This window comes from Apis laboriosa, unplaced genomic scaffold, assembly GCF_014066325.1.
Source record: "Apis laboriosa isolate Shangri-la unplaced genomic scaffold, ASM1406632v1 scaffold173_cov153, whole genome shotgun sequence".
Lineage (NCBI taxonomy): Eukaryota > Metazoa > Arthropoda > Insecta > Hymenoptera > Apidae > Apis > Apis laboriosa.
In genome coordinates this window covers 683,718-709,051 of record NW_025222150.1, presented here as the reverse complement: position 1 = coordinate 709,051, position 25,334 = coordinate 683,718, and the positions used below count along the sequence as shown (strand labels likewise).

The window sequence follows — 25,334 nt, the reverse complement described above, 5'->3', positions numbered from 1 at the left end:
TACTTACAACCAGCCAGGTGTCGTTGAAACTCTACTATATAACATAAATATTTCGTAAAATATAACTTCCGCGGTGCTCCGGTAATCGGGTACGAGTGGGCAGTCCGCTCGAAACCAGTTTTCCTCGGTTCCCCGCGGAATGTAAGTACAGCTGTAATTACTTCCACACCGTACTTACTCGGCCACGTGATCGAATCTAGCCATAGGGAATCGAGTCTATGGGGGCATTCTCCTTGATGCGAGCGATCTTTGCGGTATCCGAGCGCCGCGCCAATTTCCGTTCCCGTATCGCAAGAGCGCGCGAGGCGGGTCGATTCCACCAGGTTTGCTCTCACTGCTGCACCACCACGCAATTCAGGAGAAAGGGAATTCACGGATAAAACGGTCGAGCGTCCTCGAGATTCGCGAGAGCACCTTTCACCGGAGATGAAAAGAAGAGGAGGGTGGGCGCCACGCGTCGCGTCAAGTTCGTTATATGGGTCGTTCTTACGAAACACCATCGAGGACCGAAGCCGAGCAATTGTCGGCCTTGGGGATAGCGCTCGATCCCAATGGCGCAACCGGCAGGACATTGGCCTGCATCCGACGCACGATGCGCGCTCTCCTCCGTCATTTGCATACCGGCCTCACGCGTATCTTCGTCGCTTCCTATATCGCGCCCTGCTCCTTCTCCCTCCCCTCCTCTCTCCTCTCCTCGCCGACGACAAAATACTAGTAATCTTCCCGTTGGATATATTGCTCCTTCGATCGGTAACTCCCTTATCGATAATGAAATCAATTTTGCGCCGCGTTTCACTACGTATCCTTCCACGGCTACGCCTCTGCACTCCTTTACTCAACTCCGCTCCGCTTTGCCCTGGTCGCGTTACCAAGGGAGAGATCCTTTTTTTTTTTTTTTTGTCAGGCGAATCTCCTCCTCGTCCGTGCCGGGTAAAATCGGTTTTAGTAAAGCGCCGCTGCGTCGTTGGATTCTTAGCAAAAAAAACTTTACATATCCCCCGTGGTTTGAGTTAGTAATCGCGATACATATGCCGATACCTCTTTCTAAAAAGCTCGCCCCCTCCGTCCCTCTTGGCCTCTCCCGAGCCAATCTCGGTTATCCTTCCCTACCCTATTAAGGTTTTATATCGGTCAGGAAACAACAACGACGACAATCGTCGACGGCCATCGCGTGTAATGGTTTCGAATACCCGTTTTCCTAGTATTTGTTGGCGAGTTCGAAAGCCGCGATATCGTTGGCGGGTTTTGCGACTTGCGTGACGACTGCCATGTTTGCGGAGCGAAGTTAGCGCGGCTCGCCCCATCGCGCCACCTGCGCACCGTTACCTGTACTTCTTATCCGTGTGCATATGTACACGTGTACAACCACGAACCTATCCCTCCCTTCATCCCCCTTCATCACCACCTTGCATCCCTCTCGCCCTTGCTATCCCGTGCTGGCACCCGTTAAGCGTACGCCGGTGAACCCGGTAATTTCGCGAAAACTGCCACCAACCGTCGTCACTGTCGCTGTCGTTGCACTCTTTTCCCTCTCCCCCTTCCCTTTTTTCTCCTCCACACGCCACCGCCACCCAACCAACGACGACAACGACAAGAACGAGAACAACAATAGAGAATACCACGTGTCTGCACGCGATCCTATCCTGACATTTGGCCATCCCATTTCCAAGTGTTTCCCCGTGGAGGGGGAGGGAGGTCGAGTTGTACCTTTAATTCTTAATTACGTAACGTTAGATTTACGAGCCTTGCCGCGTCTCCTTCTACAAGTTCCGTTAACCTCTTTCCTTCTGCTTTTCTTCAGGGAAACCGCACAGAGAAAGGAAACGATCAAAAAAGGTTACCTCTGTTTCCAGTCTTTTTTTTTTTTTTCTTTTATTTTTACAATTACTCCCGCGTGCGTAGAGGTATAACGAATAAAATTCCAAGATTCCAAGGGAACGAGTCCACCCTCCCTCTCCGATCTGAAACATGCGCGTACGTACACCATCAATGAGGCGGGTAAATGGGACGGGTACCGCGATCTAAACTGGAAGGCTCCGCTGCGTGACCTGTCACCGTGAACGCCGCTAGATTTATACGCGGATGCTAACTTGTCGCATATTTACTTGGTCGCCGGCTTCCCTTCTCGCGTATCTACTCCCGCCTTCCTCCAGCTTTTTGAGGTACCTTTGCCTTCCCTTCCCTTTAGCCCACCTACCAGGCTTATACTATACACTCATTCTCTCTCTTTCCAGCATTCACTTTTTGCTTCCCCCTCCCCCCTTTGCTCGCACCCCCTCGCGATGACAAGCCGCAACAATGCGAGGGTAGACTGCCCGACGCCACGAGCAGATACCAACTGCCACGCAGCGACGACCACTTTTTTCCTTGCCTCCCTTGTGTCGTTTCTTTCTGCCTATGGGGTAGATAGGTAGGTAGGTAGAGGTATACCTGGCCGCAAATGCCGCGTCCAGGTAGCCAGGACGACTGGTCTGCGTGTATCGACCACCCATATATTCAGGGGACTCGTTGCGGGGACCTCGAGTGCAGTGATCCGCATAGAATCGTAACTGAAAAGATCGGACAACAACGGCCGCCGGCCCGCTCTCTCAGATTTATTTGTAACGCTATTATCTGTTGCACGGGCTTTGCCGTGCCTCGTAGAGATACTCTCTCTCTTTCTCTCTCTCGTTCTCTCTCTCTCTCGATAGTTGTTGCCCAACCGGGTGTGTTTGCTCGTTTGATCGCAAAGGCGAAATAAATGGGAGGAGGAGGAGGAGGAACGTTATTTTTCAATCTCGAATTATCGTATTAACGGCGTGACGTTCGAAATGGTTTTCGTGTAATTATCTGGTCAACCTCGCGAAGCGTACTCGAATTATTCTCCCCCACTTTCTGAAAACGGTGTACACTTTATTTTTCCTTTCCCATTTGTTTTCCTATGTTCTACTTTTTACTTTTTCCTCTTCCCTTTCTTTCTTCTTACTTTCAACGCGTTGGCTTCGGAAACGACGTAGAAAAATAGAGATACGCCGTGTTTCCCACGTGTTGTTCGCCCCTCGAGTATGCATTCACTTGGTATTCGGTGAAAAATTGAATTTATCTTCGATCAGTTTTCTCGCTAATTGTCAATGGTGGAAGGCCTGAAGTCACAGACGGAAATCACCAGAGAATCAGCCTTCCCATCCGGTGTATTTCGTTTTGTTCCTTGCCAACCCAGTCATACTGTGCGGTCTCGACATATACTATATATATATATATATATATATATATATATGTGTGTGTGTGTACGCGTATCGAATGCAACGAATCGCGATGGAACAATAATCGACGAACATTTTCAATCGTGAAGAACACACGTATCGATGCCATTCATAAAAACAACCAACTAAAAAGCAACATTAAAAAAATAGGGAGAATGAGAGAGAGAGGAAGAAGAAAATCGTGCACAATTCTCCTGCCAATTATTGGAACGCTCGCCAGTGTTAAACGAACCAAATATCGCGTATAAATACGGCAAACGTATTCTCGTATCTTTAAAATATTCCTGCCTGTTCTCCTTGCTCGACGAATAAAACATGTTACCTTCTAACGTTTGACGTACGTTTCCACCCCAGGATCGCGGCAGGCCAAATTTTTGGAAGTTTTTAGCGAAGAATTTGTTCCATTGCACGCAATCTTGACTTATGCATTCGGCCATCGTGGCGGGTGCATCCTTGGCATACCTCCACATGCCTACGTGCCACGTACGTTTATATAAACTCAAACCTTATGTGTGCATGTGTGCAGAATTTACATATACACGTACGATGCATACACGTGTAACGGAGGATAGCAGGAAGGAGGAAGCCCAGGCCTGTGTTCCAAATTCGGGGCAAATCGGTGATTCAATTACGACGAAATGTGAACGAAAAGCCCGAAGAGATCTACCGTGATACTTTGCAAGAAATGCAGTCTCAGCTGTCTAAAATACCGACAGGGCGGAAATGATGATAGGAATCTTTTACGTAATCGAGAAAATCTCATAATCGATGCAGCTCGATTTTTTTCACGGTGGATTAGCTGCCTGGAAAGGGCCGTGCCTTAAAAAGAAAAAGGAAAGAGACATATTTTTCGATTCGTTTAATTTTTTTTTTTTTTTTCTCTCTTCTTTTCTTATGCAGCGTTTCCTTTTTAACAAGAAAGCGCAACGAATCCTTGGCCGCGTGGAAAATTTTAAAAATTAAAGTCAAATATTTATACAAGATTTATTTAAGGTGAAAGCGTCTTTATAGGTTCGTACTGTACCTGCTCGGTACAGAGAGAAGCAAAAAATGCTTAACCAACATAGAACATAAAATCAATACTTTCGGTATAAAATATAATTTTGCATGGATTTCTTGTATACTATACGTAAATAATATAGTTGAATTTCGGCAAATGGAAATTATATAGATATATGGGGTTAACTGATGTTTGATCGACAATCGATGACAATCTTTCTCGTTTGGAAAAAAATATATTTTTACGATTTTAAATTTTAAAATGTTTCGACGAAATCATGTATTTAATCAAAATTATCATATACTTATCTAAACGATCCACTATCTTTATTACTTCATTATTTATCTAATCTAAAGAAATTTTCATTAATCTGTTGATCTTGTTTTATAACTATATCTATCATAACAATTTCAATATCCAGTTTTTCTTTGAAAATATTAAACATTTTTTCGCTTCAAACATTTCTGGATCCTTTAATTTCATTTAACGCATTGCTAAAAAATAAAAAAAAAAAAATAATAATAATCTAAGCCACTCGCTCAACTCAACGGAATTATATTTCACTTGTAAAGAATCGATTTTAGGTTCCATGTTGGTTAACTATTTTTTATCCCCGTTAGGGAGTTATATAAGCTCGTAAAATCTTTTAACATTGTGTATGCCTATATTTTAGTTTGCATTTAAAATTGCAAAACAATGCGTGTGTCACGCTGCAGAAAAACAGATCTCCGCAATCGGCGATCCATTAACGATGCAAATCGATTTGCCTGCATGGTTAATTAGATATAGGTGGGTATATATTTTGCACGTGGTATTAACGACGAAGAGAATTAATTAAAAACGGGGTGTATAGTGTTATACGAACAGAATGAACTCTCTTTGCAATATAAACTAGCGCGGTGCTTTATCATCCCCCCATACAGGGCAACAGGCAACTACACCGCAATCGTGTGCCTTACGAGTGAAAAAAAGCGAAACTTTCGCGTTGTAAAGGAGTAAAATACGCGCTAGATTGTAACAGCTATGATTCAATATTTTTTGTCCAAGCACACCGAGAAATTTCTCGCCAATGAAACTTCGTCCACTAATACCCCCGCTGAGTCTTCCCCGCAAGTTTCGTGAGAAGAATAATTCCCCAGATTCGCGAAGAACGAATCAACGCAACAATCTGTCTGGTACGATCTTTGGTCATCGAATCAACTCTTGGCATTTTTCTTCCTCTTTTTCTTTTAACAAAAATTAATAATCGTGTTTCGTTTCATAATAATTGCAATAAGATTTTTGCAATTAAATCAAGGCAAGAAAATATTAAGTAAATATTTATATTATATCATGTTTATGCTATCAATATATTTCTTCTCTGAAATATTGTACAATTAAAACTATACAATAATTCTAAATTTTCTTTTTTTTTTTTTAAATAAAAGTAAAATTAAAAAATCATAATTGCTTTGCATAATTATTATAAATATTTTAACATTATTGAATTTCTATTTCTTTGTTTCTATTAATTAGAGCAAAATAAAGATAGCAATGCGCGTAATAAAATATTTAAACATCACAGGAAATAAAACTTATTTTAATTTCGTGTAATATACGTCTAATATTTTAAATTATCATCATTTAACCCACTTGAGGATTATAATGAAATTGATTGAAGTATGTAATTGAAAGATCGACATATTTGTAACCCGGAAGTGTTATCTTCAAGTTAATTAATGACTAGTGCCACGTATATGTAATAGCATGTGTCTATATAATTTGACCAGTTAAGAATAATTTAGTATTTATAACTTATTTTTCGCGTTGTATTTAAAGAAATGAAATTAGAAATCATTCGCGCAATAATATGAATAACTTGATAAATTATGAATCGTAGATTACAAATGTTTCTTTTTTTTTTTTTAATTTTACAATTATAAAATTACGTAAGATCATTTTTATTTCCAAACTTGTTATATGAAAATTTATCGGGATTCGTAACTTGTGATTTATGACTTGCAAAATTTTAATAAAATCAGCATAGTTAGTACAAGAAGCTCCAGATGCTGTGTAAGAACATTTCTAGTTGTGATTTCAAAATTAGGAATTATAATGAAATGACATACTATGATTCATTAAAATATGATTCTCTCTTTCCTTATTTGTATTATTGACATTTCTTGAATATGTTATTAACAACATATTTATATTAAGAATTATCATATTGATCGAAATTGATAAATAAATAGTCGTTTAAACATTTTTTTCTAAAAGTCTTCGACATTAAATTGTTACATCAATTCTTTACAAATCTTTCTATTCGTTTGGATAATTTTTACACAATTTTAAGAGTGAGTAAATTTTCTTCTGAATAAATTTTTATTCAAAATCCCAAATTTTTGTTTAGAGAAACACTGCTCTTTTTCTGGACGTTTTACGATTCGTTGGAGAAATCTGTTCAATGGTGTCGACGATTAATGGTAGTTCACGCCCAAAAATAAGTCTTATAAAAAAAAACATTGTTCAAATTTTCACACTGTCGTTATTTCCAAGTTCCTTTTTTTCATTAATGTACCATTCTATAGATCATTCTTAGCACAATTGTATCTCTTTCATTGTAAAGAAGTTTCCATGGTTCCCAGCGAAATATAAAAGAATTCAACTTGTCGGTAAATTTTTTTCAAAAGTGAAAATCTTTTTTGTTTGTCGTCGAAACGAAAGCGAGATTCGGATGAAAAGAGACTGTAGAAGGGGTTAAAGATGTCGTTCCTTTTATGCGAAGGTCAAGACATTTTGTTAGAACCCTACCTATAGTATGTGGTAAAGGAAATGGATGGGGGTCAGGCTACCTGACTTTTCCAGAAATTTCCAAACATCTGGATAATAATTTTACTGCACGCGTTTATTAAAGAGAGCCGTAATTTTGTTTAATTATTTCCGGAAATTTTTTTTTCCCCTGTACAAAGAGAAACAAGTTTCGATTCGAGTTGAAAAAAAAAAACACTCGAAGACTTATCCCTTATAGTCACGATAAGATTTACAACATTGACAAGGAACAACCAGTTATGGAAGTAGAGCTTATTAGTTCTATTCTCGTTAAAACGAGCAATCTACGAATCGTAAACGAGTCCTGTATCATTTAGGATCGAACGTACCGATCCGCGTGGTTCGCCTCCCTCTCTAAACGTCCATTCATCCGTTCAATAAAGCCAATTAAATCTTCTTGTCGATAGAATAGCTTTGATTGATACGCGTGGAAAGTTCGTTTCCTAGTAGAGGCCGAAGGAAATGGCAGAGAGAGAGAGAGAGAGAGAGAGATCGAAGTATGTATACGGCGAAGGAGCAAAGATTCGCCTTGCATTTCTTCTTTCATGGTCGATCTTTTCTAACCGGGGGATCGTCGTGGAAGTGCAGTAAACGGAGCAATCGGATGGACGAAGGGACGAAGAGCGGCGCGAGCGCGTTCGAGGCCGACGAAAACAAGGATCCCGAGGCGACCGGTGTACCCCTCGCTGTTTTTGCTTCGTTGGGTTGACGTTGCGACAAAAAGAACGAAAAGAAAAGAAAAGAAAAAGAAGGGGATGGCGACAAGAAGGGAGAGGCGTTGGGACTTGCCTGCTCCGGTTCCCCGGCTACCGTCGTTCGATCCGATGATACGTATCTCTCGACGAGTTGTGCGTGTATATACGCATACACGTTTCTTCCGTTCCGTGTACGTATACGTATGTGCGTGTCGAGGGATTACAACGAACTCAGACCGCGTATATATATATATATATATATGTATATATGTATATATTAAACATAAAGGAGCAAAGAAACGCGGTCTCGTAGCAAGGCGCAAGATATACATTAGTGCGTATGAGAGACGTAGTAAGTGGCTGCGTACAGGATACATAAGGCTCATCGGTAGATAGTACATACTATTCAGGTTCACTTTGCTCGGAAACAGTCTACTCGTTCGGTTGGTTGGCACGCTATGCCGACAGGCGTAGCCTTCTCGGAGGTTAGATGCGCGTGATAATGCGATCCACGGCACATCGTATCCTCGAAGAAGCTTGGCGGAGAGAGCGGAGGAGGAGAAGGATGTAGGAAAAGGAAAAGGAAAAGCAGAAGGTGGGAACGGAACGGAACGGAACGGAACGAAACGAAACGAAACGGAGCAGAGTTGTGCTCCCGAAGAGGGAGCAAAAGAGTGAGGGAGATGGAAAGAGTTGGTAAGGTATATACCCTTGTTCGCGATGGAGTAGGTAGGTATGTACGGTCGGCAAAGTCCGCTCAGTCGGCACGGATAGAATGGCGGGTGTGGTACGTGACTATGCGCGATAGAAGGAGAAGGTCGAAAGAAAGGACAGAGGGGCGGCAGAGCGAAGGGTGGGTGAGAAGAGAGAAGAGAGAGTAGTAGTAGTAGTAGTAGTAGTAGTAGTAGGAGGAGGAGGAGGGTAGCTAGTGGAAGGAAGAAGCGGCGGAGGGAAGGTGGTGGTTGGGAGAGCAAGAAGAGCTACCGGAGAGCCACGAGAGGATGCGTTGGTTCCGTTATCGACCTGCAGCAGGGCGTGTCTCTCTTCTTCTTTCTCGCTCGCGCGTCCACCCTGGTAACTTTATCCTTCTTCCTCGTTCGCTCCTTTACCATTGGCCCGACGCGGCTAGTTCGTTCTTTGTCTGTCACATAGTAGCGCTCGCGGCGCTCCGGCTCTTCCGTCTTCGTCATCGGCCGGCACGGCAGCTCGGGTAGAACCGAGCGTGATGCGAGTCCGACCGATTATGAGCCTTCAAGCACGAGCCTCTAACCCTTCGACCCAATCCCGGCTTCTATCGTCGTCTCTCTTGACTTCTCGATTGCGCCACGCTCGGGCCCTTAGTTATTGGTATTATTATTATTTGCACCTTTCCGCGCGCGTACACCGCACGCTGTGAGAACACCCTCGCATGCTCTCTCTTCTCTCCTGTATTATATACAATGATCGACCAGCCGGCCTCGTTGCACATGGACAGAACGGGACCTCGCGAGGTGGGTGGAGGGGAGGGAGGGAGCTCTCTCGAAGCTGCTGGCTTGTAACGAGTTAACGAGTTTAAAGAAATGACTCACTACTCGCCCGTCTACCGCACAAAGGATAATAAGATGGAACGTGTGACGAATAATCGCTCGTTAGAAGCGGAACGATATGGTCGTGCGCATTCTTCAGTCCGGCATCGTAGATCGATGATGAACGCTGGTATACGCACGCGGTCGTCGGAGAAACGAGCAGAGAGCCGTCGATTCGATAGACGTGAATGCGTGTTCATGCTCTCTGCATGTTTTGTCTAACGTTCCGTTGCACTCTCGTCTCGTTTTTTTTTGTCCCTCTTTTTTTTTTTTTTTTTTTTTTTCTTTTTTACCCCAACCACCCTTTATCTCCCTTTCGTCTTTTTTTTTCTGTTCGCCGTTTATTCTTATTGCTCATTTTTCTGTTTTAATAATGGACGTCTCGTTGTGCTTTTAACGCGAGACATTGAAGTCCGACGTATTAACACGCGGCCGCAGTGTCATCCAACAAGTTCGTCATTTTTAATTTCACCCCTCTCTATTCTCGATCTCGAAACCACACCCGTTTCCCTCGAGTCTCGTAAACTTTTATCAAAATTATTACAATTATTATCGGTGGGGCTTGTTGCGCGTTGTCCGTTCACAATGGGTCTTGGAGAGTGGTTTTTGCAAATGGTGTAATAATGAAGATAACAAGCGAAAACAGAAATGGCGGGTAGTTCTGTGAAATTACGAATAATTAAATTACAGCGTCGTTATAATTTCGATTGTTGCTTCGCTCCTTTCATCGAGGCTGACGACTATAATTACAATTACTTTTAAATGTTCATGGCGAAATCACCTATATATTTCTGAACTTTTTCTGAACTCCAAGGTTGCATAAAGGTGATGCTATTATAAGTCATTCGGATTGATCTTGACCGCGATTATTCCGCCCCGATAATAAAAATACATAATCCCATTTAGGAATTAAAATCGACAATCTAAAAATCTTTATAACTATTGAAATAAATCTTTTGCCTATTGCATTATTCCTTTCTATTCTAAACGAATAATGTTTGTCAAAATTGTTAAACGATAATGTTTTAATTTTTTTTTTTTTTGTAATTTTTCTTTTAACATTTTTTTATATCAGAAATAAGCGAGAAATATTTATTCTATTTAGGTTAGATGGGATACCTCGTATATTAATCCTCATCCACCGTTCATTTTCCTAATTGTCCCTTAGTATCAAATTGGCGTAATGGTAAAAGAATCAATATAATGAATAGATAAATAGCTAAATTTTTTTTACTTAAAATACAAAAATGGAATTTTATATTATATCCAAGCTTATTATACATAAATAATACAAAATTATAAAACTATTTGATAATACTCATAAAACAAAATTGATTTCTCTTTTAATATAGTAATAAACAATTATTATATTGTTCAACATCAAACTAATTTAATTAATTTGAATTTGAAAACAAGTTTTTCGCTTTAATCTATCCAAATTTGACAGCAGTGGGAGAAGTCAAGATGTAATATGTTCAAACTTTATCGCATTGTTCGATAATAATTTCGTGTATGCTACAAGAGGAAAAGTTGTAACCATTTCAATCGCTAATTTGTTACTATTTTTAAAAAGTAAAGCAATTATGATATTAATATATATATAAATTAAATTATTAATAAAATTTACTTATATTAATTACGAAATGAAATATCGAGAGATCTGTATAATTTTCAAAATAATTTTCAAAAACTATAATACCATCCTCCAAAAAATAGGTTAACGAAGTTAATTTATTGAGAGATTTTTATTCTCTCTTTTATATCAATAAGTAGATATAAGTGGAGATGTTCTGTCAATTTCATACGATAATTTTCACTATTCTATTTTTTAAAAAGAGCAATTATTCGATCCAATTAATTGAGGAGGTTAGTGGAAAATCGGAATGCATTTTCCTTCAAAAACGAGATAATCTACATTTTACCTATTATATTATTACGAATTTTCAAAATTCCATGAATACCTTTAATAATTTGTTTTAATATTTATAACGCAAAAATTTTCCTATTAACGTTCAACCTTAATCACAATTTTCTACATCTTAATTAAAGAATCGCTCGTACAATTTATAATTTATACAATTTTCATCATTTTTATCATTTGCTTCTTTTCAAAAATTATCGAGTATCGAGAAATTCGTGAAAAATCATGAATTGCACAACAATTTTCAAGATGTATTATTATTATTTAAAAGAAATAGTGTAATTATCTGATTAATTATCAAAAAAAATTTGAAAAGTTCTCCTCTCAAGAATATCGAGGTCAACTAGCTATTATATATTTTATAACTTCGACGGTGACGGCCGAGGAAATCTATTGGTATTTTATTCATTTAATTCTTCGAGAGGGGCTCTTTCATAATGTTTTTTAACTCGGACGTGTAACCTCGAACAGTTCCTCGGAGCGGAGGAATGAAAGAAAGACAAGGCGAAATGGTGTGCGTATTTCTCACGTTCACAATGTAACGATACCGCCTTCTAACTTTCTACGCGAGTTATGTGGGTAAACTATTATCGAAACAGATAAAACGGGACTAATAAATTCGAGGGCGGGGACCGGTTAAGCCCGCGTATCGCAAAACGATTTTGCACGTTTGTCCGATAATCGTAAATCATTCGTGTGTCGTCACCGAATTAAACTCATTTTTGAAAGAAAAAAAAAAAAACTTTCAATAGGTTACAAGTAATTCCTTTGGTCAAGTTTTATCTTTAAGTATCGGTGCTAAAGTTTTATGCGTACAGTCTCGTTGCGGAGTAAAGTTTTGTTACGCGTTAATAATAAATAGCGATTATTGGTTTTTTAAATCTGTTTAAGCTGATGATAGTTTAGTTAGTTCTCAGTTTAATGAAATTAAATATACATATTTATAACCACGTGAAGGGCTCCTCGAATAATTTACGAGGAAAGAATATTGAAATTCATTTATTTTTTTATTTCTCGATAATAATTCATGTATCATTTCAATTAAAATTGAAATATTAATTCTTCCTCTAATATTAATTCTGGATCATGAGTGATGGTTGAATTTTAATAGAAAGTGAAATCACTCGAATCTTGTGTTATTTTATTAACGAAACTTTTGCAATGAATTTATTCGTAAAACTATTAATTATTTCGAAAAATAATAAATCTAACGTATCAACCACACTGAAGTAAAATATTTCCAAACGCGCCCTTTCTAAACACACTGTCCATACAACAAAAGGAAAGAAAAATCTCGAGAACAATGTTAAACCGAGGAAATTCATCGATGATATGATGCGCATAAATGATAAGATATCGAGCGCGGAAAAGACTCGGCCGCTTTTTAATACACACGAGATGTCCAACGAGACGGTGATAAATACCATATCACGAGAAAAATTACCACGAAATTGGCGGCGCGTCCACCCTTCGAAAAAATCGTTGTCTCGTTGCGAATTGCACGTCCTTGCGGATCCTCCACGTTTCGTTCGTTGGCTCGTTTGTTGGATGCGCCCTACAGAGCCCTCCTCGTTTCCTCGTAATTACCGTGCCTCGCATACCAGCGTGCGGCGTTTCTAGGGCGCGCACCAATGCGACACCGGAGACAAGAGCGGAACAATCGTGGAAAGAGACGGCGGGGGCTAATCGATAAGTACGGTCCTAAACCGAAACTGACAATGAGAGAAGAATGCCGATGTCATTTGTTCAGTTTATAGATGGGTGAATTAAACGATTATGACGGGGGATAAATTATTATGGGAGGAAATTATGGACGTTATACGGCGTTTTCCTAGAATTGGTTTTATATTCGGTATAATATTCCCTCCTCTCGTTTGGGGGGATTCGGATTAATTTTGTATTAAAATTTAAATAAATATTAAACGTCGATCTCCGGAATATTTCGATACGTTTTTTCCCCCCACGATGACGTGTTCCTTTTTTTTCTTTTTCTTTTTCCTTTTTTTCATTCACGGCGTGCAATGTTAAACGAATGAAAAGAGTTATTATTGAAAATGAAAAGAATGTTAATATGAAAGACTCTATTGCATAGATATTTGCTCCAAGTGATAATAAATTGATGATAATAATTTTCCACGTATTCGTGCGTTTGATAATAATTGGAATAGTTGCTTCTAGAAATTCTTTTCTTTCTTTTTTATCTAAACTAATTTTCTTCTCTTCAAACAATAATAATTATTAACGAAGAAGAATGTCAATAAATTCTTTTTTGAATTCAATAAAATTTAAATAGAAAGAACTCGTTTTGGACTCGTTTCTTCTTCTTCGTTCGAATTCCAAGAAGAATGTTAACTGTAATCGATAAATTAATGATAAAGAGAATTACAAGAATTTCGTTATCGATATAAAAAAATCATTTTGCGTAATTTTTAAATCACAATAAACTTGCAATAGCCGATATTTATATCAAAATACGAATAGAATTTCTTCAATTGTATTCATATTGAACTGGTACAAATGCTTAGGATGTTCTAAGATTCCTTTTCTTTATATTTACTCTCTTCCTCCCCTCCTTAACCCCTCTCCGTCTTTTATTTAATGCGTGTAATTTTCAATTAAACCCGAAAGGAATGATCTGAATCTGACCTAAATCGAAGCTAATGATGAGAAATATACCAATACCAGCTCCATACCATCGAGGGCACTGTAGCCAGTGATTTAACGTATTTTCATCAGATTACAGAGAAGGTGATAATTAAATATTCATTAAATGCCCCGATACAGAATCGCTTTTACCGGTAATCTTGTTTTTTCAATTTGCGGCTGCTTAGATTTAATAAACGAAAATTACGAGCATATTAAATAATAAACTAAATTCATATTTTTTATTATATATTAACGCGAACAAATACATTTTTTTTCTTTTTCTACTTTAAAATACAAAGATATTAACATCAACTCGTACAATTAATTGCTCGTATAAAGATTCTTAATCGATGTGTTATCGATGTGTAACAATATTTATGCATTAATATTTCTTCTTCTGGAACAAATAATTAAATTTATTTTCTTTTCCACAGTGTATATCAGGAGTCAAATAACATAATAAAATGGAAATATAAAACGTATTGATGATCGTAAACTAACAAATTCGCGATAAGTTTCAGTATCGATATTTCATATCACTTTTAATACCGCAATAAATTGGTTGAATTGAATTGGCACAAAAAGAAACGAATATCCGTCCGTTTAATGTACAAAAGCTGCGTTGTACATGATCATAGTCATGCATCTTTTTTCTTTTTTCTTTTTTTATTTTTTATTTTTTTTTTTTTTTATTCCTATTCCATGTACAATTTTCGAAGCTGGAAGAATACTTTCAACGTATGAAAAAGTTATAGGATACGGAAACAATGTGACATCGGTTTTATTCGTACTGAGTGCAATGATGGACTGATCAATTTGATTTGTCACAACAGCAATCGTTACATGCAGTATTTCGTCCAGTGTGTCACAAAGACTGACAGGAACGAGCAGTTTGGTAGAATTTCATCGATATCTCGCCTCCTCGCGTTGTCATTTACTTAATTAAACACCATATCAATGTGTAAACATTTTAAATAAATGTAAGTACCACTCCTTTTTTTTTTTCCAAACAGCGCCGGTTACATCCGCGTTTGAAATCGCGATGTGTTGTAATCGCGAAATGAAATAAAATTCTTCGCCAATATCGCACAATTTCAATTAGAGGGTATCTAAAAATTTTACCAAACAGATTTTATCGGGTAGATTTTATTTCTATAAAAGCGTTACCATTATTTTTACGAAACATTCAGTTAAACAGAAAGTATACGCGTATATAAAGTAAATAAAACATTACAATTGGTATCGAATAAAATGTCTGTTTTTTTTTTTTTTTGAAATTAGTACAGATACTGATTTCAATTTTTTTTTTTTTTTTTTTTTTTCCTATAAATTAAATGGAACAGAAGAGCTGATAATTCAATTTTATAAAATGATTTTAAAATGTTATCTTCGATGATGGATAACAAAGAGAATTTTCTTATTTTTTTTTTTTTTTTAATTACATGATAATTTGTTTTGATAAATTTATTTTTTTGTAATATTTTTTCCTCTCTTTCACGTTGTTATGCTTTTTTTTTTTAGAAGAAAATATTCTGCATTAAAAATTATTTTAGTAAATATTCATGAATCCTTTAAATACTTATCGAGTTTTTCACGAATTTGCTTGGAGCAGTTGATAACATTAATAGAGAAATCGATACACGTGCAGTGGTTGTTCTTATTTTCATATCTTCCTCTGTTATAAGAGTAGAACCCATCTAGTTTTAACCCATAAACTTTAATGGCTATATTACTCCAAGGACATCATATCGAACATTTAATAAAATAATTTTCCGGAATTTGATGTAAGGATTTCTCTTGAGAATAATATTCTCCATCGTAACGTTTTAACTATATATAAAATAAAAGCAAAAAAATGTTTCAAGTAAATTTTGTTAAATATGATTAAATAATAAAACAATAAATAAAAATAAAACAAAGAAAGGAAGAAACGAAGCTGCATCCCTTCTTCCCCCTTACCAATTCAACGAAGTTTGTCGCGCGTTAAATTTCTCCTTTCCTCCTTTTTAATTACAAAAAAAGAAAAAAGAAAAAAATGAAAAGCATAATAGTAACGATGCGTGCATTGATTTTCAACTCATCCATTATATCACATGAAAGATAAATAAAACGAAGGTTCACGTGCAACACATTGAAAAAGTTTACAGATTCTCGTAAACGTTTTTTTAAATATACCTTTTTTCACTCTCCAATACCTGTAAATACGATACGACTATACGTTTAATTCGAATCGTTCGAATAATTGCACCCGTTCCAGAGTTTCTCTCGGGCGGAGAGTTTATTATAAATGCAACGTATTTACCTTGGCAAATTAAATGTATCTAGATGACGACGCGACTTACGGAACAAGTTTGAAATGAATCGTATCGTCGAGAACCGTCGAGGCTCCAGATCGTTCATAATTCCTTACCGATCTTCGTGTATTTACCTCACGCAGTTGTCCAATCCCTTCTTCTCGTTTTGAATTTCCATAACGTTTTCATAGGGTTTCGATAATAAAGCGGGCGAGAAACGAACGAGAAAATATATATATATATATATAAAATACGTATATGTAACGCGGCTCAATGTAGCTGATTCGGTTTCTCGAAACATTTCATCGGTGAAAGCCACCTCCGCCAATTTTTCATTCCCCTCGATTCAATTGTAATTTTTTTTTTTTTCTTTTTTTTTTTTTTCACGTAGACCCGTCGCTGGAATTTATTCGTTGGTTCAAATTTATCGCGGTAATTGTATTGACCGCGATAACGTTTGTAATTTTCATTCGGCCTGAATACCGAAAAATAAAATATGTCGAAAGGGGTGGAAGCAGAATAGGGGGAGACGCTTGTGGGTACACGCATCGATTTCGATACGATTCGACGATTCTATGCTCTGTGATATTTTAAGCCTGAAAATTCGAAATGATTATTTATTATAGATTAATCTGTCGTTATTATAATATTTTTCCATATTTCGTTACGTTCGATTTTTGGATCATTTTCGGAATAATCGAACGTATAAAATCATTCGGGTTTTAATTACTATTGTATATTTTGGTAAATAATATTTGTAAAACAATTGCAATTTATTATATTATTTTATAATGAAAAATTTAAATATTTTTTCGTATGATACGTACATTTCCAATTAAGATATCTGTAACCAATTGAGACAGTTTGTAACTATTCGTCCATTATTTGTCCATCTCTTTCTATAAATAACTTCGACAAATTTTTATCTTTTAAACCTTTTTATTTTCTATCGTTATATTCTCTTTCCAATATACGTTTTCGTTAAAATAATTAGACTGCTTCCAGATCTCTCTCAAAATTCATATATATAGTGAACTTACTTTACTTTCTTTACTTCTTCTCTTGTATAACTTAAAATATTGGAACGTATCGTGAAAAAATGTAAAAAGATATTAAATAAGATATTTTAATTAAAAGAAGGACGGAATAATAACGCGAACGAAATGAATTGTTATCGGCGTAGGCAAAAAAAAAACTTTAGAAATCTGTAAGAAGGAGCCGACATATCGTATATTTCCAACTAAAATTAATATATTCCTCCGGCGAAAAACGTGGTGCGACACGGGTAATGGAGACCGCGTGGGCGTTTGCATTGGTTCACTTCTCGTACGTATATAGATCCTATCTATTGAGTCCTGTGAATAGCACGGTTACATTGTCGTAAAGCGTGAACCGGTCTCTGTCTCTTAACGCGCACCTATATATCCCCGGCTATTGATACCTATATCTACCTGCCTATCCTCCTTCCTACTCTCCCCCCTCTCCTCTCTTTCTCTCACCATCGTTTTATATATACATATATATATATATATATACTCCATCCTCTGTCCAGGGTGTTTCTCGAGCGGCCGAAAAGAGCGGACAACGGAGGGCGTTATCCGTGTCTGAGCAGTGATTTCAGCGTAGAATATGAGTATACTGGCGAGGATAATAAAACAAGATTTCTTTTTCCACCCGGAACGGTGGACACGATCAGGATAATGGACGCCACGTGGGTGTCTAAACTGGATCGGGTTATACGTATTCCTCCTCTGGAAAGCGTTTCAAACGTTCGTCGTAAAGAACGAACCGGTCCCTTCTGTGCCTTGTACTTACCTAACCGCGTGCACTTGTGGATCTAAGTACTTTAACGTACGTGTACGCATACCTACAGCTATTAATACGTACAAGCATCTCTGCACGCTCTGCTTTTTCCTTTCCTTTTTTTTTTTTTCCTTTCTTTACTACTCTCTTTTCCCGCGCTCGTTTCCTTACTCCTCGTTTCTTTTTTCCCCTCCTTTCCCTTTTTTCTCTTCTCCTTCTTCTCCTTCTTCTTCTTCTTCTTCTTTTTTTTTTTGTATTTATTTCCACAGGTTTCTTCGTTACCCTTCCATATATTCCCTTTTCTATTTATTCGAGCGGAGCGGAGGCAAAGCAACGATTCATCGAGCGAGCCGCTGTGGAGAGATCGTGAAAAATAATCGAGAACACTCGCCGCTTATGAAATCCCGATAGTAACCCGATAATTCTCGCGGTACTATGAATAAAATCGCATCTATTCGAGGCAACGAACGATTTTCTAAACCCGTCCACCCGTCCACCCTGTCCTCCCGTTTTTCACCCACCCCCATTGTCAGATTCTCCTGGTACGAGGATTTTTTTTTTTTTTTTTTTCTTTTTTCCTTTTTTTCAAACCGCGGCCACGCAGAGGAGCGATTTTGTTTTTATCCGGCAACTACCTGTTTAATAGGGGCGGGGAAGTGCAGCCGCGCTTTTATTTTATTTTTTTTTTTTTTCCATCCACGTACCGAACGTAGTTTAGTATATACACGGGCAACTTCGAGTATGCGAGTATACGAGGGAGGTGAAGGAGGTAACTGAGAAGGTGGAGAGAAAAAGAGAGAGATACATACATATATATATATATATATAAAGAGAGAGAGAGAGGAAAGTAGAATGGTGTAAGTATTTCTCACGTTCTCCCGTGCGATGAACCGTCTTCTAGCTTTCTACGCTCGTTGCATGCGTAAATTGCGCGGGATCCGCTCGCGATGCAAAAATACAGCTGAAAAGCGTGGCGAGACTTATTCTCGTCGCGGTGCACAACACCGCTTCAATATCGATAGAAATGCGCCTCCACGTCCCCGTGTATTCATGATTTTTCCGCGCGTGCACGCGCGTACCGCGCGCACTATTTCGCGAATAATCACGGGGGCATCCACGTTTTAAAAAAAAAAAAAGGAAGGAATAACAATTGGAGTGGGGACGGGAGCTTCTCCTCGTTAATGACATTCGGCGGAGGCAATAATTTTAGCGAGATGCGAAGATAAAAAGGAAGGAAGGGAAAGGAAGAAGGAGAGAGAGTGGACAGATCGACGCGATACTCGTGGATTACGTTTTGAGCGACGTTGTTAATCCCGCCTTGAACGCGATTTTAACGAATCGGATAAAACGCGTCTTTTATATTATATCGCGTTGTCACGTTCTAAATCTCATGATCCTTTGTGCCCTGAATAATTTTTTTCTCCCTTTTTTTTAAAATAATTTTTGTTTTTTCTCATACGGATTGTTATTGCCATATAAAATATTTAGTTAGGGCGAAAATTTTGGAAAATTTTTTTGGAAGATTATTTGTTCGAACACGCCCAGTTTTGTATCGATACTGGGCGTGTTTCTTTTCAATAAAAGGAAAGGATTTTTAAAAAGACAAAGATCGATTGTTTAAATCGATGCACTTATTTACGATCCCGTTATTTTTCAGATAAGCCGAGTACATCACGGACACTGCAACTGAAAGTGGTTCTAATAACTAGCATCAAGCCTGTAAGCATGCTCATGGCAGTATTTTAATGGCGGGAGGTCCTTGAAAGTACCTTGAGGACAGAAAGGGTTAATAAGCGTGAAAGGTATTTGCTTTGCTAGCTAGGCGAATGCGTTACGCGATTATTTTTCTCGACAGAAAGAGATCCCCCCCTACCCGGAGTGTCACTTGAAGTATTTTGCGTATTTCTCACGTCCGGAGGAGGACAATGAACCAACTTCCAACTTTCTAAGCCTTGTACGCGTGCCGGTAGCAGAACAGAAGGAAGAAAATGAATTCACCGGTACATAATGTAATAAGTATTTTATAATTAATTCCAACGCTGTCCGGATAGGAAACGATCCGCCACAATATTCTTCACTAACTATCTGATAAAATTGCGGGATATATGCATCATGCATGACTCTAATCGCACCATTTTCCATACATTTTTTTCAGCCTATCAGAATTATATTAATACCGACAATTCACCGACAAATAAATTTTGTATGCTTTATATCCAGAGGCGGTAAAAATTTCAGTAAATACGTAATATATATATACATTCAATAAATATAATATGATATACGCTTCATTTGAAAATAAAATTGTTTGAACACTTTATGGTGTACGGTTGTGGTTATTAATGTAACGTTAAAACTTTAGAAAGCATTGCAAATATGTATTTAATTAAAATATGTGTTTATATGAATGTATATGTGTTTGATTAAAATTTTATAATTAATTCCAACATCCTCGGTTGTTAAAAATCTTCATCGTCAACTTTATGATCAACGTTAACTTTTTAGTACCTATTTAAATAAGTTATTTGTTATTTTCATAACGTATAAAGTGCAAAAGATGGAAATCAAATTTATTTCATATGTCTTTAAATACAATAAGTGGAAAATATTAAATTCCATAATTATAATTAAGTGAAATATTTTTTTTCCTGAAAATTTAGCAGCACCAAGTGCAGAATCAAATATATATTTAAAGGATAAGTATGAATCAGATAAGTACACTAAATTCCAGAAAATTTCAACGTGCCATCTTCTCTCAAATTATATTCTTCAAATACATAAATTTAAAATTTGATTAAAAATGTCTAATGATGATAAAAAATTTATTGTCTAGAAATATTCGAGAAAAATTTCACGTCTGTCTCTCCATTTATATTTTCCTATTATAAAATTACAAATTTGAATAAAAATTTTGCTATCAAAAATTTCAACTTTGTATCAGAAGAATATAATTGGGCAGGAAATAGCAGAAATTTTTTCAGAAATTCCGAGGCAGAAATTTTTCATTTTATTCAAATTTTTGACTTTGTATTAGAAAAATATAATTGGTCAAAAAATTCCATATAACTTTTTTTTTTTAGTAATTTTTTTGATTCCAAATATTTCTTATAATTCTAAGTATTAATTTAAATTTTCTGACATAATTTATACAATTCTATATATTCTATAATTGCTCTTTTTTTTTCAGAAAGTTCTTTGATTAGAATATTAAAATATAAATAATTTCAAATAAGAGATTTATCTAATCGAAATTACCCATGTAATATGAATCTTACGAGATGAAGTAAATATAACAATTAGTGACGAAAAAAGAAAATAAGAAAGAATATATTAAATCTAAATTCATAACTCGTCGTTTCACGCTTTGTACTTTCACGACCCTCCCTCTTTTCTTCCGTAACCAATGGAACGACGACCAAACGAAAACATCTGCACGAAGAAGCGTCGCCTGTACACCATGTGAAATATAAGTATAACATATACTTACATGTATATTCACGACGGCCATCCGTCGCGAAAATATCGGAATCGTTGCACGGGAGAAGGGAAACAAAATGTATATCGCGAAATAAAGGGGGAGAGTAAGATGGAAAAGATGCATCTTGGAAAGGGAGGGAAATGTCGAGAGCTCTCTTGGTATGAGTAATATACGTGTAGCTATTAATATGTATAAGCGTCCATCGGTCTTTCTCATGGGTTCGCAAATGGTCCAGCAAGTCGTGGCGCATATACGCGTTATCCTTCTAGGATCGCACACTTGTCCAACCGAGGTGAAGACCGTGTGCACCAACACGGCGACGTGCGGTAGAGAGAGAGAGAGAGGGGGAGAGAAAAAGAAAGAGAGGGAAAGAAAGAGAGTAAGTACGCAATGCAAAGCAACGAAACGGAACAGCAGATCTTATAGCTCCGTTACAACCGGCTAGCTGACCGATCCCAACGAATACGGCCGGTACCACACCCGCTCGGGCATTTCGAGCGGAATGATCGAGAGATAAACTCGTTCGCCCGCTGCTTAATCGTATACCGGCGTAACGAGTCTCAGGTTTCCGCGGTATACAGGTAAACTATCGCGTTAGATCGTCTCCAATTTGAATTTGATTCAACGCGACGCGACTTTGCATATTATAGCACCTTCCACTTCGACTTCGAATAATTTTTATTCCCCTTGTTTTTTTCTTTCTTGAGTTTTTTTTTTGAAAATGCAGTTTGCAAACCGATTGTTTGGTTTGTATACCTTTCTTTTTTTTTTTTTTTGTTTTTTAGGAGGAGGAGAAAGGGGATGAGTTCTTTTTTAAAATGCTTGTTTTGCGTGGTTTGGGTCCCGGTTTAGAGGGAAAACATTTGACGAGGGTGCAAGTATATTTGGTACACGTTTGTTTATGTAACTGGTTGTTTGATAAGTAGCGTTTTCCTCTTTTACGTTAAATCTTTTTTTGTTAAATAAAATGGTTTAGATCCAATTAGTCGTTTGTACGTACTTTATTCTTCATTTGTTATAATTTGGATAGAAAGTGAAATAAATTTTTCTTATATCTATTAATTTTTTATTTATTCGTTTAATATTATGAATTACAATATGATGTAAGATAATTCAACAGTCTGTATAATTTGTCAAGATTAAATAAAATATTATCCAAATGATTACTACGAATAAACATATTTATTTAAAATTTTTGAAATCATATTTAACTTCAATGATAATTCGACTATATTCGCCCATTATTTTTACTTTAAACGGTATTATAATTAAAAACGAATAAAAACATATGTATATATCTATATATTTTTTCTTAATTAAGAGTTATGAAAAACTGACTGAATATAAAATAATTTTTCAACGTCCCTTTTAGCTTTGGCCATAAACATAAATTGAAATAATCAAGAACAGCGGCTGCATCCGAATATTTCTCTGTGACGCGGCGTAATTTAGTTTCTGACCTGGTTGGAACGGCACAAAAGGGGGAAACGTAATACGGTATTGATATCCCTTATTAAAAATATAGAGTTTATTAGTACATGCATACGCGTATGCGTACATAAATATTTCTGATACGGAAAAATCGATAGAATGAAATGATATTGGTGGCCGACATTTGAATTCTATATAACACGTCTCAATTTGTATTGCTATAAAAGTAAAGATGGTTATAGATTTTGTCACATCTTTTCCATTTCAAACTTAATCAGAAAAAATATTCCTTTCTTTCGAAAAGGATTTTTTTCTTCAAAGAAAAAAATTTGTGGAAATAATGCCAATTACATTGATAATCGAATATCTTTTAATTTGATCGTCGGAGAAATAGAAAGAAAACTTTTATTTTGCTTATTTAGCACAAGTAAAGAAATTGTTGACGTTAATTATTTGTGTATATATGTAGAAAAATCGAAATGAAATGTAGGGAACGAAGTTTTATGAACAGAATGCAGAACGAGCTTTATACACAACGAGGATACAAAGGAAAAATACAATATGGATCTAAAAGTGGTACTTGACGGTTGTATCGATGGAGGCCCTTTTAAATGGAACACAGGTCAGCGCACATGAAATACCGGATTTGTAATTCATGTATACCTCATTTATCGACCCTAGTCTTTACGTAATATGAATGAACTGATTTGATTAAATCTCTAATGTTATATTATTAATAGGCAGCAGAAATTCGATTCGAAAAAAGTTTTAATTTTGGCAAAATAATGTGAAAAAAAGTAATAATGAATGATGAGATAAAATTAATTTTTTAGCTTTCTTCAATTATTTTCAATATTTCAATTAATTTTTTATTTAAACATATTGTATCTAAGAGTCTTTTATTTAAATTTGTTTAATTTATTAAATCTTATATAATTCTCATTAATATATATAAAGTGATAATAATAATATAATATAAGTAAATTATAAAAGTGAATAATAATAATAATATAATAAAATGAATTTGATGAAATGAAGAGAATTTTGCATTTTATACAATGACTCAACAATTTAAAGCGAAAAAAATGATCATTAATTAATATTGATTGGATATATATCAAATATAACGATCCAAAGATAAAATTAATTAGCAATAAATTTGTTTCATATTTTTGTTTTAAATCATTTCTATATTGCTCTATTCCTCTTAATATCATATATAAATTTTATTTTTAATTTTAAATAAATTAATTTATTTTTTTAATTAATTAATTACATAAAAAAATTTGTACAATCAGTTCAAGTAATGTATCATAATTTTTTTAAATATTTTGATAATATAACAAATATTTTGATATAAGTAAAGTTTCTGATAATTTTTAATATTAATAACTTGTTTTTAAATATTATTTTATAAAATATTATTATCTGTCTATGTTGAAGCAATGTAAAATAAAATAAAATAATTTTATTACTTGAAAGATATGTATAACATATTAAACAGATACATTAATAATTTTTTAATAGATATTATTTAATATCATAAATTTTAATTTATAAAAATATTTTTTAGTTTTATTATTTATCAATTAAAATATATTATTATAAATAATAACTTTTCAAATATATCTTTTTTTTTCTAAAATTAAAAATTATTTAATAATAATAATTCAAATAAAATTATTTAATTTTTATTTATAGTAATATTTAAAAATTCAATTTTTTATATAGAATTGAAAATAAATTTAAAATTTAAAAAATTATAAATAAATAAAGTATAATATTTTTAAAATAATTAAATGTTTATGGAAATGGAAATTAATAAGTTTAATAAGTATTACAAAAAAGTATTACAATTAATAAGTATTACAAAATGAAAATTAATATTCCCTAGTGTAAAATGTATTATGGTGGACAAAACTGGACAGCATTTAATATGCAATACAAAACCAATCACATCATCGCTATCATCATTTATTGAATATAAGATTAAAATTTTTTATTTGTAAGTAAAAAGTTTATGCATTATATTTTTTATCATTTTATGAATAATTATTAATTATTTATTAATTATTATTATTAATTATTATTATTTATAGATATCAATAATTTATAAATAAAAAAATAATAATTATAATTTACACAAATATCTTATGTAATATATGAATTTTATATAGAACTATAATTATACAAATTAAAATAAAAGTTAATGTGATTGAGCGCGCGTAACTTGGATTTGCTCAAGTAAAAATCACTAGATGAATACGCGCATTTGTATTTGAAAACACATGTACCCATCTTATATATACACTACTAGTGATTCTGTGTTTGACAGTACGCGCGTATTTCGCGGCTATCATCGAATTTAGCCGACGTTAACCGATGTTTAACGAAGCTTGTGAGTTCCGTGTGTGTTAAGTGTTCGTTGGTGTTCAGTTGGTGCGCCTCGAC

General features: G+C 35.6%; 1 protein-coding gene across 1 annotated transcript in view; it reads left to right on the top strand.

Annotated features, from left to right (window-relative positions):
• Window positions 1-21,004, top strand: part of LOC122711586 — a 47,013-nt gene extending 26,009 nt beyond the window's left edge. The window contains exons 2-4 of the mRNA XM_043930511.1: window positions 19,632-19,693; window positions 19,830-19,974; window positions 20,635-21,004. Of these exons, the coding sequence (XP_043786446.1) occupies window positions 19,632-19,693; window positions 19,830-19,974; window positions 20,635-20,768 (341 nt within the window). The 3' untranslated portion in view covers window positions 20,769-21,004. The remainder of the gene's footprint in view (window positions 1-19,631; window positions 19,694-19,829; window positions 19,975-20,634) is intronic.
• Window positions 21,005-25,334: the final 4,330 nt, after the last annotated feature.